This window comes from Dermacentor silvarum, chromosome 9, assembly GCF_013339745.2.
Source record: "Dermacentor silvarum isolate Dsil-2018 chromosome 9, BIME_Dsil_1.4, whole genome shotgun sequence".
NCBI lineage: Eukaryota > Metazoa > Arthropoda > Arachnida > Ixodida > Ixodidae > Dermacentor > Dermacentor silvarum.
Genome location: NC_051162.1, coordinates 149,326,278 through 149,340,047, shown reverse-complemented (window position 1 = coordinate 149,340,047; position 13,770 = coordinate 149,326,278). Strand labels below are relative to the sequence as shown.

Sequence of the window (13,770 nt, the reverse complement as noted above, 5' to 3'; positions counted from 1 at the left end):
TGCATACAGATGGCGCGCGGTTTTGCGATGACAGATTTTCAAGCACCTGCGGAGGTAGGCTTCGGTTAGAAACTTGTAAAATGCTTCGGCACATATGTGTACACAAAGGGCTGTAAATGTCTACAGTTGCTTGGAAGTTTGGCACTTAGAGGGTCACCGATACTGCTGCTGCTTGTGATGAGCTCACCAATCATCTTTCGGGTCCAACTGACGCTGCCGGAAACAATGTTGCTGATGTAAAAGCTTAGTTTGCATTTCCATTCGCAGTCTGGGACAGCAACGCTTATTTGTGCGTTCAACTTTATGCAGGAGTTCGATGACCACAGAGATGCAGATGATGCTGTGTACGAATTGAATGGGAAAGAGCTGCTCGGAGACCGGTAAGTGGTCTTGTTATTGTCATGCAACTTTGACGGGCTATATGTGAACTGTGCATAGGCTAGATCCCATTTTGGGCGTTTAAATTGGTCGGAATTTGCTGCAAGATGTTTGTATTCAGGAAGGTTCTGCATACGCCCTCGCTCAATTATCGCAGTAGCAGGCACACTGAATTTTGTTGGTTATCACAATCATTCTCTCTTCTCTTCAGGGTCTCTGTGGAGTTGGCTCGTGGAATCCGGCGTGGGGCAGACTATTACCGCTCGCGTGCTGCATCCAGGTCACCGCCAAGGCGCCGGTTTGTGGTCCCTCCTTGTCGTTCTGACTGCCGCGTTTACATTTAGCCGTGCGTGGTCGGTTTCATGGACGAAAGGAAATTAACTAGGAGGGAGCATCACGCGACAGTCTTAGAGCCTCGTCATACAGAAAACTACGGAATCGCAGCATCGGATGCCGTGAGCAGCTATGTATTGCATGCTGTTTCCAGGATTCAATGCGCGATGTCCTTGTTTCTCTATATAAATGCTAGAGCGCAGGGGCAGAACAGCATTGGAGGGTCATGTGCAAAGTCTTGCCGGAACTTCGACGCCAGCATGTTCAGTGCGTTTGAGAATTCACGTGATGTCCATCTTTCGGGACCAATTGCTGTGGTGTGGAAAACTTCCAACTGATGAATTCTCAGCGTCCTCGTGGCGATTTCTGTTCCGGGTGCCATGTTTCCTCTCTAGCAATGACACCCTGCCTCTCATCTTGCCATGTTCCCTCCTAGCTTTTTTCCCTTTATGGTCCGCTTACTGCATAGCCAAGTGCCTTCCATTTTGAGCTGCCCGTTATGCTTTACAGCTAATTGTGGAAAATGTTCTGTCTAGCCATGTTGCCTACAGTTCATGGCCTGCGAAAAAACCTTGCAAAGGAGCTTCACCAAGGGAAAAGTTCAAAGGGTTCGGGCTAACCTTTGGCCTTTTTTTTTTTTTTTTCATAGTTTTCCATTGATGTTTCTTTGCCACATACCTAACTACACTTGAACCCAGATATATCAAATCTGAAGGGGATGACTTTTATATATAGGTAATTCGATATATAAAATAAAAATTTTATGCAGATTTTCAAGGGGATTTTGCTACTGTTTGTTATACACAATAATTCGTTATATGCGAGTTCGATATATCCGGGTTCCACTGTAGCATGTCATCTTGCACCCGTTTTCACTTTTTTTTTTTTTTTTCACTTTCTGCACTAGTAGCCTTCACTAGGCACACTCCATGCTTCTCATACTGTAATGCTGTTCAATTTGAGCTTCGTCTTTTCATATGGAAATTGCTACAAGCTTGCTCAAGTCTGTAAAGGATGTCTTCAATTGGGAACTGCACTTTTTTTACAGCTATGGCCCACCGACAAGGACGGAGTACCAGCTGACAGTCGAGAATTTGAGCAGTCGTGTGAGCTGGCAGGTAAGGCCTCCTGCTAGTTTGCATGCTGAATCCACATTTGTGTAGCCAGTTTTTCTCTTGCAAGAAATTTAGAGAACTGTCTTGACAGACTCCTTAATGTTTTCAGGCTAGGTTGGGAGGCTGCGCAGCCTACGGTATTTGCAACTAATCTGCATTTTGCTGTGTGACCCAGACAAGGTTTTTCCTCTTAGTGCAGTGTCCCAGTAACACATTGAGGTTTGTAGATCAACACTAATATCCCATCTACAATACCTTCACCCAAATTTTGTTGTCGGGTAAGGTTAGATCGTTCTGACACATGGCCTATCTTGTGACACATTGAAACGCCAAGCAGTAAAATGCTACTTTCATCACATGTGCTCGCCCACAGTGGTATTTCTCACCATGTTGCTCCAGTATGGCTATTGTTGTACAATACACACCGTCCATAGCCACCATCTCCTGCACTGTTCATGCATCTCGCACCAGAGATTTAGTAAATGCATAATGGGAACTTGCGTATGTCGGGCCCTGCTCGGCTGCCACCAACAGTTGCCAGAAGTTCGCATCCGCTGAACACATTCGCCAGGCTAGGCTTGCTCGTGGTTCACTTTTCCATCTGGGGCAGTATTTGGGGAAATAGAATCCCAAAGGTAATGATCGTAGTATACGGCCGCACGTGACAATGTCTGGGCACACATGCAAATTTTGCTTGTACAACAGTTTCTGCAAAGTTCTCCGTTTGCTAGGGGGACAGTTTTGGTGGAGGCTAATGGCTGCTGCTGCTGTGTGTCGCCATGTGACGAGCAACGCAATAACGGGCCGTGTGTGTGTTCTGTTCTCGCACTGCTCAGAGGGGGAGCGAGCCTTTGCGCGCCGCCTACCCGCGGATCGGGCGACAGGCTTCCCTCCTTTACCCCCCTTGCGATGAAGGCTACTACTCCTTGATGAGCGCCCCCCCATCCTGGTGTGGAGGACCGGTAGAGCGTGGTGGACCCCCCTAGAGTGTTTGCGGTGGACCAACCGCTTGGAGGGACCTTGGCGTCTTCTTCCTACTCGACTGGCTTAACGGGGCCGTGTGTGGGCATTGTTGTTGCCTCAACTAAAGATGAGGGGCCTACCGTAGATGGCAGTGGCGACGGCCAGCGGGGCTTCTTTCTCTCTGATTGGGCGACTGCGCGCGGCCTGGCCAATGGACCTCCGCCGTGGATGAAGAGCCCCTTTGTGGGAAGGCCTGCGGCCCCCCGCCTGGTGTGGCGTTGCCTTCGTGTGAAGGGCTTGGCTCGGTGTTCTTGGCTGCGCCCCCTACCCCCCCGCCTTGGTTGTCTGGGCCTGGGTTCTTGGGGCGGAGCCAGGTAAATCACGTATGACGCCTCACCTTTTCGAGAGAAAAAAATCTTCCACTTTGTGCTCCGCGAACAGCCTCCTCCAGCCATGGACGTCTGGGCGCCTGCGGCAGTTCTTTTTTGCAGCTTCTCTTGGGACCGGGTGGCCACATCATGCTTTTATTTTCAGTGGCAGATAGCATTTCTTTCAGTGTTTCGAATGTACAAACCTTCAGTGCTGTTCTGCCACAGGCTGCATTCACACATCTGCTCCACAGTATCTAGCAAGACTTGGTTGTGGGCTTTGAGATTATTCACTCACGTAACTGAAGCACATGCTGTGGTCAGTGCACTGGGGATCACTGTTGTGGATGCTGCCTGTGGCAGCTTTGCCAATACAGTCGAACCCACTTGTGTAACAATACTGGTTTTACCAATATACATTATAGGAGTGAGAAGCTGCTGCACAGCGAACTTTTGTCTGGTGAAATAACCCGCTTTCTACAATGCCCCCATGCCGCATTATCGGTTACAAGTCTGGCTAATGGGTGACCGTGCCGAAAGGGAATGGAATGCAAAATCCTTGAAAATAAAATTTTGAGCCGCTGCACGCCACCATGTGCTGTTTTCCGGCCTTCTCCGCATCGCCAGCCACGCGCACCTCTCGTTGCCCTTCCACCCGTCTGAACACGAACGGGCTGTGCCGCGCCACGCTTCGAAACACTATGGACTGCGCTGGGTGCTGCTCCCAGATTGCTCACTGGCCCCTCATTCTGTGCAGTTCTGCCGACAGATTGTCGCTCGTGCTCGTCTTTGTTGCATCAGTCATTCCCGGCGCTGTTTAACTCCCCGCCAAAACGGAAGATAGGTGATCTGCCCACTGATCATCGGCAATGCACGACATAGCCGGTGAAAAGAGTGCACTGCTATACATTTGGAAAGTGCTTCTAACCGATCAGTAGATTGTTGCGAACATGCTTGCGTTGGATAGTGACAGTGAGGAAACGGTAGGGCAGGCTGCCTTGACAACGTCCTCGCAGGAGGCCCCGCAGATGATTTAGTCCCTCTGGGGCCTTGTTTTCGCGAGGGACCTTCATGAGAAGGTTGTCGGCAAGCAAGTAAAGCCGACGGACATTGGCTTTTCTTGTGCAAGCCAGTGAGAAGTATGTGGTGATCTCCATTTCTTCTGCAGCCAGCTCGAGAAATCCAGAAGAAATGGCCTTCTTTAAAAGGCCCCTTTTGAGGCCACCGAAGTGATGCCTAGCATGTCACTTGCCACCTGTTACCCCGCTTTGCAGTTGTTATAGCAGTGTCATTCTTCAACGCCGACAGCTGCAGCTTACACGGGAAGGAGCGCGCAGGCATCATAGTTAAACTTAAGTCGGCGCAATTGGCAACCGGATGGAGGAAGGTGGTGGGGAGGGGCCATGTCCTCCCCACCATTATAGTTTTCTTGCAACAGCTCTGCCATCCCCCTATGTTTTTTCATGCAGCCTGCTTATAACAATGGAATTTTTGTGGCACTCTAATATTGCAAATGGGTTCAACTGTATACCCATCCAACACGTGCTTTGTTCATTTCGTGATGCTTATCAAGGTACCTGTTGTATTCCATGCGTGGCGTTTCTAGGATGCTGTTGTAAGTGGTTTTAAATCTAGCTGTGTGTAATCTTGTCGTCCATTTCTTTTCTTCTCCGCAAAGGACTTGAAAGACTACATGCGGCAAGCTGGCGAGGTGACCTATGCTGATGCCCATCGCCTCCGGCGCAATGAAGGGTACGCATTTTGCTCCCCTCCCGAGCCATTTGGCGTGCATTGCTTGGTCGGGTGTCTGTAGGTAGCTCACCTCTTTTTATCTGTGCAGGGTTGTGGAGTTTGCCACTTATTCAGACATGAAGAATGCACTGGACAAGTTGGACAACACTGACTTGAGTGGGCGGCGCATCCGCCTCATCGAAGAAAAAAGGTAACTCGTGAGTGCGCTCACGCCCCCTGATCCCTGGGAACCCCTATCCTGCACGAACGCCCCCTTAGTATATAACTGTTTTCCAGTACCACCACTGTCTGTTCTGACTTGTGATTGGTTGTGTTGCAGGCGTAGCAGGTCCCGTTCGCGGTCACGCTCTCGTTCTCGGCGTCGCCGCAGCCCGACCCGCTCGCGCTCAAGGAGTCGGCGCCGTACCCGATCCCGCAGCCCGGTCAAGCGCAGGTCTCGAACCCGGTCTAGGTCCCGGAGTGCAGCCCGCCGTGGCCGCAGTCGATCGAGGTTTGTGCGAGTTCTCATTAAGGGAGCGTACAATAGGTTGTCCTGTCTAGCGTGCTTGTGGCGAAGGCAAAGCTTCACATTGCTACATTGAGGTGCTGGGTAAGACTTTGGATGGTGTAGTGATGGCACCATTCGTTTGTAGACCCATAAGCTACTGCACCTACTTCGGGAGCAGTGCTTTGTATCTAGTGTATGTACTTCATTGCATTTAGCATTCTTGTGTGGGAAGTGCTGCTTCACAAGGTGGCAGCACTGTGGCAGAGAGTTCAATGATGACTTATCTTTCGGGACCAACTCTTTGTGCGGAAAACTGGTGCCAACGTTCTGAAAGAATTCTCTCCGCAGTGCGTGGTTAGACTGTCTTATGACATCCTGAGATTGGCAGAAGTTTTTATCGGTGCAAATTTTTCAACTGTGCAGGTCCCGGAGTGCAAAGCGTCGAAGCCATTCCCGAACACCCGTCAAGCGCCGCTCGCGATCGCCAACTCACTCGCGTTCCCGCTCACGGAGTGCACCCCCAAAGCGGCGCGCCTCTTCTCGATCTGCCAGCCGATCACGCTCCAGGTCCCACTCGAAGTCAAAATCCAAGTCGAAGAGCAAGTCCCGGAGCCGCAGCAAGTCTCCCGAGACCAACAACCGCCACCACTCGGCATCTCGCTCCAGGTCTAGGTCACGTTCCCGGTCGAAGTCTCCCGTCAAGAACAACAATGACAACTCCAATGATAGCAGTTGAAGTGACGTGACCGGTTTGCACAACTAAACATAGGCAGTCCTTGTGCACTGCTCTCTTGCCATTGTCCTTGCTCCCCTTTCATGTTCTCAGGGCCTCCCCTACATGTCCTGGACATTGTATATAGTGAACTGTATATTTCATTTACTGGCATGTAATAAACCCATCATGTATGTCGCACAATGCATTGCTATCAGAACTTCCTTGCACTGTAGTGTACTTGTACACTGTGCAAATCGCATTTTCCTGAAGGGGGCAGTTCACTGCAGCTACTGCGAGAAATGTGCACAGGAATTGATGAGGTTTTTCTTTTTACAGTCGGGTGTGGGCAAATATTGAAATAGAATATAACACTAAGTAGTATTTGTATTTTAAGGAGCTATTTGGCATTTTTTGAATATTTATAATCTGGCCAAATACAGTAATACCCCGTTGACTCTGAAGTAGTGAAAACATGGAAAAACTTTTGACATAACCAAATTCACGCAAATAGTAAGCATAACCACCGCGTCAAGCCAATATGGCGCCTGTGCTGGCAGTAGATTTCTGCAGGATATCCCTTTGGCGTCATTGTTGTTGCAGGGAGTTGAATGGCATAGCGGATAAATTAAGCTGCGTTTAAGCAATTGTCTAGCTTTCGATCGGCTATGCACGCAGGACCACTCGAGTCAAGTTTGGGTTCTTGTGTAGCTTGTTAAAAACGCTGATGAACCGATGTGGCATGCCAAAGAACAAGCTTAGAACATCTTAAGGTGACGCCAAAGACTACGTATGAATATCTGTGGACATCCACTGCCAGGACATGGATATCGTGTCAAATGCAGGCTGCGGACGCCCCTCGCACTACGATCGTCTGGTCACACTTTCCATGTCCATAGTGTACTAGTGAATTCCTGTTCAATACAGTTAAACAAGAAATAAGAAAAATGGCAGAAGTGAAAGGTGAAGTTCAACTATAATATGCACGGGGATAATATTACTGGAGTGTGGTGGAAGTGAACACGTCTGACGTCGGATATCAGAAGCCATCCAATTCGTCGTGCAACTAGTGTTCTTCCCCTGGGCGTCACCATAGACGGCAAGATACTGTGGCGACGCGCGTGGTTGAAAGTTTTGTGGCTTCGTCGCTTGGCAGGTGTACGTCGGGAAAACGATCCAATGCCCATGCTTACCATAGAGTTAATGATTCTTACACTGAACGCTGCACTGACAACAAGCCGCATTCTCTGAGTTGCCGCTCATATATAACCATCACCAAGTCAATTCGAGCGCTTGGAGGCAGTATATAGAAAGGGACTTCGCTTGGCGATGGCAGTTCCTCGGGCAGCTTCAAACAAGAAGGTTATAATGAAGCAGTCTCTTCCACTCTGCCTCTTGGCATCTCAGGCCTTGTTAATGCAGCTACTAAGGCACGGCGAGTCCCCCGAAGGCATGGCGGCTTCTCCGACGGAGCAAGAACTCCCATTTCCACGCGGCGCTGAACACCTTCCGATTTTCAGGATTTGAATGGCCTAAACGGTGTTGTCTCGACCCACCATGGTATTTTTCGGACGTTACCTGCAGCCTCAATGTACCCCGGCTACCGGCGTTAACACACCATTCCAACTGCCGAAGCTAAGTTCCTCGAACTGGACCACTTGAGCACAGTGTATCAAAGACACCTACAAGCGTGCACAGATGGGTCGGTGTGTACACAGATATATAGCTGCGCAGCGGCATTCTGCATACCCTCCCTTGACGTATCGTGGTCTGGCCGCCTGGACTGCGTAATTTCGTCTACAACAGTACAAAGCGCCGCATTTACCGCGGCCTTGCACGAGGTATCGTGGTGCTGACGGACTCAAAGTCAGCATTATACGATTGTAGAAAAGTTTACAAGGCAATCTCTAGTACTGATCAAAGATCTAATGAGCAAGGAATTTAACGTAAAATTCCGTTGGATCCCATCCCACGTAGGAATTGAAGGAAACAAAAAAGCTGACGCTCTTGCACGCCTATAGCGCTGACGTGTGTCCCAAAAGTGAGAGCGCCAAGCATTTCTCAGAACTCTTAAGGATGCAATTCGTAATCAATTTGGGGCTATCCACAAGACTCCGCACCAAACCTGTGTGATCCATGGACATACTCGCGAGAAAGCGACGCTGTTTTACCGCATCAGAACCGACTCCGCGTATGGGGTACCCCGGCTTGGTCATTCAATTAAGACTGGACGTTGCGCTTCCCCGCTCTATGCATTCTGTGGTGATATCGGCGACATTGAACATTTCATTTGGCTATGCACACAGTTCGATCCAGAAAGAAACGCGATGGTCGACAGCCTGCAAAAAAAAAAAAAAAAAAAAAAAGTGGTCTTTCGCACAGGACCTTTGAAGACGTCATTTTTCCCCGGCCGGAGGGCCCGCGGCAATCAGGAAAGAGTGCAACGAGTGCTGACTGCCTTCCCGTGAGACACGGGGCTCATCGACACCTGGTGACACACTCCTGATCTCAACTCGTAGGAGGCTCGGGCGTGACAATTGCCGGCTATGTATGCCATGCAGGCTAGCCGCTAACCCCGCTTCCTGCAACACCACCACCACCCCAAAAACCACGGTTTAAGATTTTAAGCCACGTGCTCTTTTCTATAGAGGGAAGGAATGTCAATTGGCTGGGATGTTCGGGGGTGAAACCAACACCTTCTTTGAATGGCCACACAACCAGCATGTGAGAATAGACGCTCGGAAGCTGCAGATTTGCTGGAATTGACATGAACTTCATCGTTATGTCAAATACGTGTTCCAAACTGGCGCACATGCTGTGCCACGTCTTTAGTGTACTGGGAGTGGCACGGCGACCAACGACTGGGTTGCTATATAGTGTGCCTTGAATTGCGAGGGCATTTCAGCCTTCGGCTTTGGGTGGCGTGTACGGTGTGGGTAAAGAAAGGGGAAGCGTTCGGCTCGGCATCACTCGGAAAAACAGTCGACAGTCGCTCTACTACAACCGCACAGTCACTGCTCGTGCTCCGCCATTCCAGTACGGTTTCAAAACTTTCGCGCCACTCCTGTCAAACTCTCGAAAACTATTAATCGAACAAGTCTAATCGACTAAGTCGAATAAATTAAAGGTGAACATCGATGAAGATTAGTCCTTTTGCGGGATACTTTTAATCGATGAATCGTTCATCGATATTACCAACCCTAGGCGCGGCAATGCCTGCAGGCGTGGCTTCGTGTCGTCTGCTACAGTGCTCGTGATGCATTGCCGTGAAACAAACTTTGCTTGCAGTGCCATGTATTTGGTGCAGCGAAGACAACCTTTCGCTTTCGTGTCGCAACTTGGAGGCCGGCAGACGCCAAGCGAACGTAACCTTATCGACTCGAATAAAATGTTCCCTTCGAAATACAAACACGTATGTCGTCTTTCCAACTGATTTGTTCTCATATTTTCACGCTGTCAGGCACTGTGGACAAAAATTACGTGATCTTCGACATTTTTTGCCCTCTTTTTTTTTTTTTTTTTTTATGGGGGGGGGGGGGGGGGGGGGCAGTTGCGCCCGAAACAGGGATGACGCCGGGCTTACTTTGCTGCAAAATGAAAAGAAGGCAAACAAGCGGACGTGTTTTCACGTTCTCCTGAATCGGTGTAGTAACAAAGCAAGGGGCCGCTTCCTTTGCCTTTACACTAGCCACGTGAGCGTATTGGATGCTCGCAATCGCATTTCGGCTGGGACATCGGCTATGGAATTTCATATGCTAGTATTACGCTGCCATCACTCTCACATATTTGACCAGCTGAAGATGAAAAATACTGCGCGCCCTATATATCATATCCCTAAAGTGCGAAGCAGACGGTCCTACCGCGACACTATACGTCCGAAACTATCAGTTAAAAAAATTATTCTTTTATACAGTTTTTGTCTCCATGCTCTAGGGGTGATAAAAACGCGATTACAGTTGAAGGGTATTTCTTTTCCCTGCGAACATTTTCGAGTGTGTGATCAGGCGATGTCACGCGTTCCGGAAAAAAGAAAGGAGACGTATTGTTGAATTAAGCCTTCAAGAATATTCTCAGAGCGCAATTTCAAGTATCACTAATAGGCAGCTGAAAACAGTGAACAGAATTATTGAAGCGGAGAGAACCTGAACGTAGGGTCAAGGATGCTCTCCGGATGGTCCGTGTGAAGGTGACTACCGAACATCATGACATGTCGATAGTATCGGCGGTGAATGACTTTCCTGCATCAACCGTAAGAGAAATCAAACAGATTGCGGGGGGTGTCGGCTGTATTGGACACAGCAGTGAAGCGTCGTCTGCATTCAGCGGACCTCACAAGCAGCAGAGTCGTCCAAAAGCCGATTGTGAGCGCCGCAAACAAAGAGGGGCGCCTCATGTTTGGAACATGAGCACTGGAATGAAGAGTGGAAAAACGTCGTCTTCACCTGACAAAATGGGACCAAAGGCGGCGTGTATGACAGCCAGGCAATTGTCGGCAAGATCATGTTATCCGAGGAATATTGTTCGTGTAGATTAAGTTTGTTCTATGTAATTACGGATGCGTGCACTGCTTAAACCGAATGAGTAATATCCTATGTTTATTTTATTCCGGATATTGGTAATAACTCTAATTGAAATTTAAAATACAAAGTCTTGAAAGCCAGAGCGATAATCGTTTTCGGGAGTAAGCATGAAATATGACTATATGACCAACGCTTTCATGAAATTGCGTTGCTAATTTTTACCTACACCCGTAACTCAGTTCTGGACCTAGGTCAAACATCTCTCATTGTACAATGGTTGTTAAGAGCCCCAAATGAAGACACACTGCCTTTTGTTGGAATAAAAGTTTAAAGATTTTTTCGTGGCTTTTTTAAAGAAGTTTACTGAGCGCGTTCATACATATAAGGAAGCCAGAACAGGCCTACATTTTTTAATGTTTTTTTTTTTTTTTTTTTTTGTATCGTGCATGTTATACATAAGAAAGTTAAGCCCCCCCCCCCCCCCCCAAAAAAAAAAAAAAAAAAAAAATCTTTTTTTTGTCTTTCGTTGTTTGCCTGAACTCATCCAGCGGGTGGCAGCCAGTGGCCGTTCTTCTGTATGTGTCTGGGGCGCCATCACACCCGGCCACCGGCCTAGGACCCTTATAGTTAGGATTGAAAACAGGTTCACCGCTGACATGTACTGCTTAATCTTCGGACGATGTTATGTTGCCATATCTTCTGGGCGGACCTTTCCCTGACGGCAACTTTATTTTGCAGAGTGACAGCTCGCCGATTCACAAGTCCAGAAGGGTTGTGGCATTTCTGGAATATCGGCGAGGGGAAGTTCTGGAGTGGCCTGTACAATCTCCGGACCTGAATATTACTGAGAACGTGTGGGCCAACACGGAAGTGTCAATGGCGCGCAGGTTGCTCCATGTACTCTCTGCGGATGCGCTATATGGGCCGCTGTCAAAGAAGAATGGGAACGGGCTAGAGCCAACCGCGGCCTTTGTGAGTCCCTGTACCGCTCAGATGCCAGGCAGGATGTGGGCCATCATTCACGCTACCGGAGACGCCATTACTAAAATTGAATGAGCACTCAACAACGTATTTGCCGTGAAGCTGCGATCCGTCTCGCGTTCGCTTTGCCACGGGAAAAAAGCAGGCCCGGCACCTTGCCTAACTTCACTCAGCGAGGCTCGAGTCGACAGCAAATACTTTTCACTGAAGCAAAAATGACGACGTCCACACGAAGTCCCTCTGTGGTGCCAGCAAATTTTAATTCAGTTTCAGCCAGGAAAATGCTTGGCCATTTTCGTTCGTCAATAAACTTCAACGTCAATATATTTCGCTGGAGCTCTGTCTATCTATTCTCCTTTGTATTAGCTCGCTCCAATGTGTCACTTCATTTTTCACTTGAGAAAAAAAAAAAAAACTACAAATTACTGGCTATAAAACGAGTAAATAAATTTTCTATTTTACTGAGTTCGACGCAGGGCATCTTCTTTGTAGTTGTTCATCTCTACGTTTCAAAGTAAACATTCGGAACTCCGACTCTCTTTAGGTTAGCGGCTGATACCGCTCACGACGTCGCACGCCTGCCTGCAAAGCCGCAAGAGAACGACCCACACGTTCCCTGTAAAAATACACACGCAGCTCCCATACTCACTCTGCTCAGTAGCGCCGACGAGAAAATGTTCATCCGAACGTTGCCTTGCGGATTCTTAAGAAACGAAAAAATTGGTAGCACTGCGTACGCGAAATTGAGTTTTTTTTTTAATACTATCAATTCATAGCTACGAAATTGTACTTTTCCTCAGAAATTACTTTGCGTTATGAAGTTCACTCCGCTTAGCGTGCCTCCAAGTTGTAACACTAAAACGAAAGGTTGTCTTCGCTGCTCCAAGTACATGACACTGCAAGCAAAGCTTGTTTCACGGCATTGCAAAGCTCGACGCGCCCGAGAGCGCGAGCACTGTAGCAGACGACACGAAGCCACGTCTGCAGGCATTGCCGCGCCTGCGCAGGTTTGCTTCGATGCGCGGCCGCGCTGGCTGCAGTGGCGCCCCGCGGAGCACAGCTAAAGTGTTCTTTAGCACAGCCAGGCGCTCGCGTGTTCACCCTAAGAGTGGACGACACTGTACATGCTGTATACATTTTACGTTATTACTTACAGCGCGAACGAATCAAGAGAGACAAAGAAAGACGAAGCACGAGCGCTGATTCGTTCGCACTGTAAGTAATAATTACCGACTCACCCAGCTATAAAAGCTACCGAACTACAGTACATTGTTTGCTATAAAGCCTATTACACATTCACAGCACACGCCGTACGTGTGACACTCACGCATAAAGGACAGATGCATCACGCGCAGGCGAGCGCATTATATACTCATTCTTCTTGGCCTTCCAACGCAGGTGGTTCATTGATCTAACTGAACCTTTCAAAGTAAATTGCAGCAGAAAATTCGCAAAGTACGACGTACAATCGATTGGCAGACATGATAGCTTTGAATTGTAATTCGACCATTCGAGAATACATATAATTCTGTTATGAGGAAAACTTTAAAACAAAGCCTCATTTGGAGGACACTTTTCGCATTTATGCCGAGTGGGATCACTTGGGATAACCTTGGAGCATCCATGGTAAGATATCTCAGACAGGAAGTCCAGCAGATATTTCCGAAACGGTGCTCGGACATCGGGACATGATTCGGATGTCCTACACACAAAGTTTTTCACTGGGCCTAAACTGTAAGTAAGTACTGTAAGTACTAACTTGTAAGTACTAACGCGCTCCTGTCCACGACAGACGCGTACGTGGCGACGCCACCTTGAAATTCCCGCTTTCCTCGTGATGTCACAGATAACTCGTCGTGCCAACTTCTGCGCTCGTTCTGCGTTTCAGCTGAAAATAGCAGGGAAAGAAAGGAAAAATAGTAATAAAAATTTTGCACATAGTACTTTCTGAATTTTATAATGAAGCGCTGCACTGTGATGATTTTTAGCAAAGTGCTACAGGGCCATTACAGGGCCCTCCTAGCGAAACTCTACCTAGTGAGTTATGGCCTCTGAGATAACCATTCATAAAGAAAGCGAGCTTAGAGGCCATAAGCACCTAAGGAGATGGCGTACGCGCAACACGCTCAGGTGTTGTAATTCTGCCATTACTTTTCAGCGC

At 48.4% G+C, this 13,770-nt stretch overlaps 1 protein-coding gene across 1 annotated transcript in view; it reads left to right on the top strand.

Moving 5' to 3' along the window:
• LOC119463978 (serine-arginine protein 55) overlaps nucleotides 1-13,770 on the top strand; it is a 29,687-nt gene that overhangs the window by 1,120 nt on the left and 14,797 nt on the right. The window contains exons 3-10 of the mRNA XM_049655453.1: nucleotides 310-380; nucleotides 590-676; nucleotides 1,248-1,319; nucleotides 1,760-1,829; nucleotides 4,836-4,909; nucleotides 4,998-5,099; nucleotides 5,229-5,399; nucleotides 5,820-6,130. Of these exons, the coding sequence (XP_049511410.1) occupies nucleotides 310-380; nucleotides 590-676; nucleotides 1,248-1,319; nucleotides 1,760-1,829; nucleotides 4,836-4,909; nucleotides 4,998-5,099; nucleotides 5,229-5,399; nucleotides 5,820-6,130 (958 nt within the window). The remainder of the gene's footprint in view (nucleotides 1-309; nucleotides 381-589; nucleotides 677-1,247; nucleotides 1,320-1,759; nucleotides 1,830-4,835; nucleotides 4,910-4,997; nucleotides 5,100-5,228; nucleotides 5,400-5,819; nucleotides 6,131-13,770) is intronic.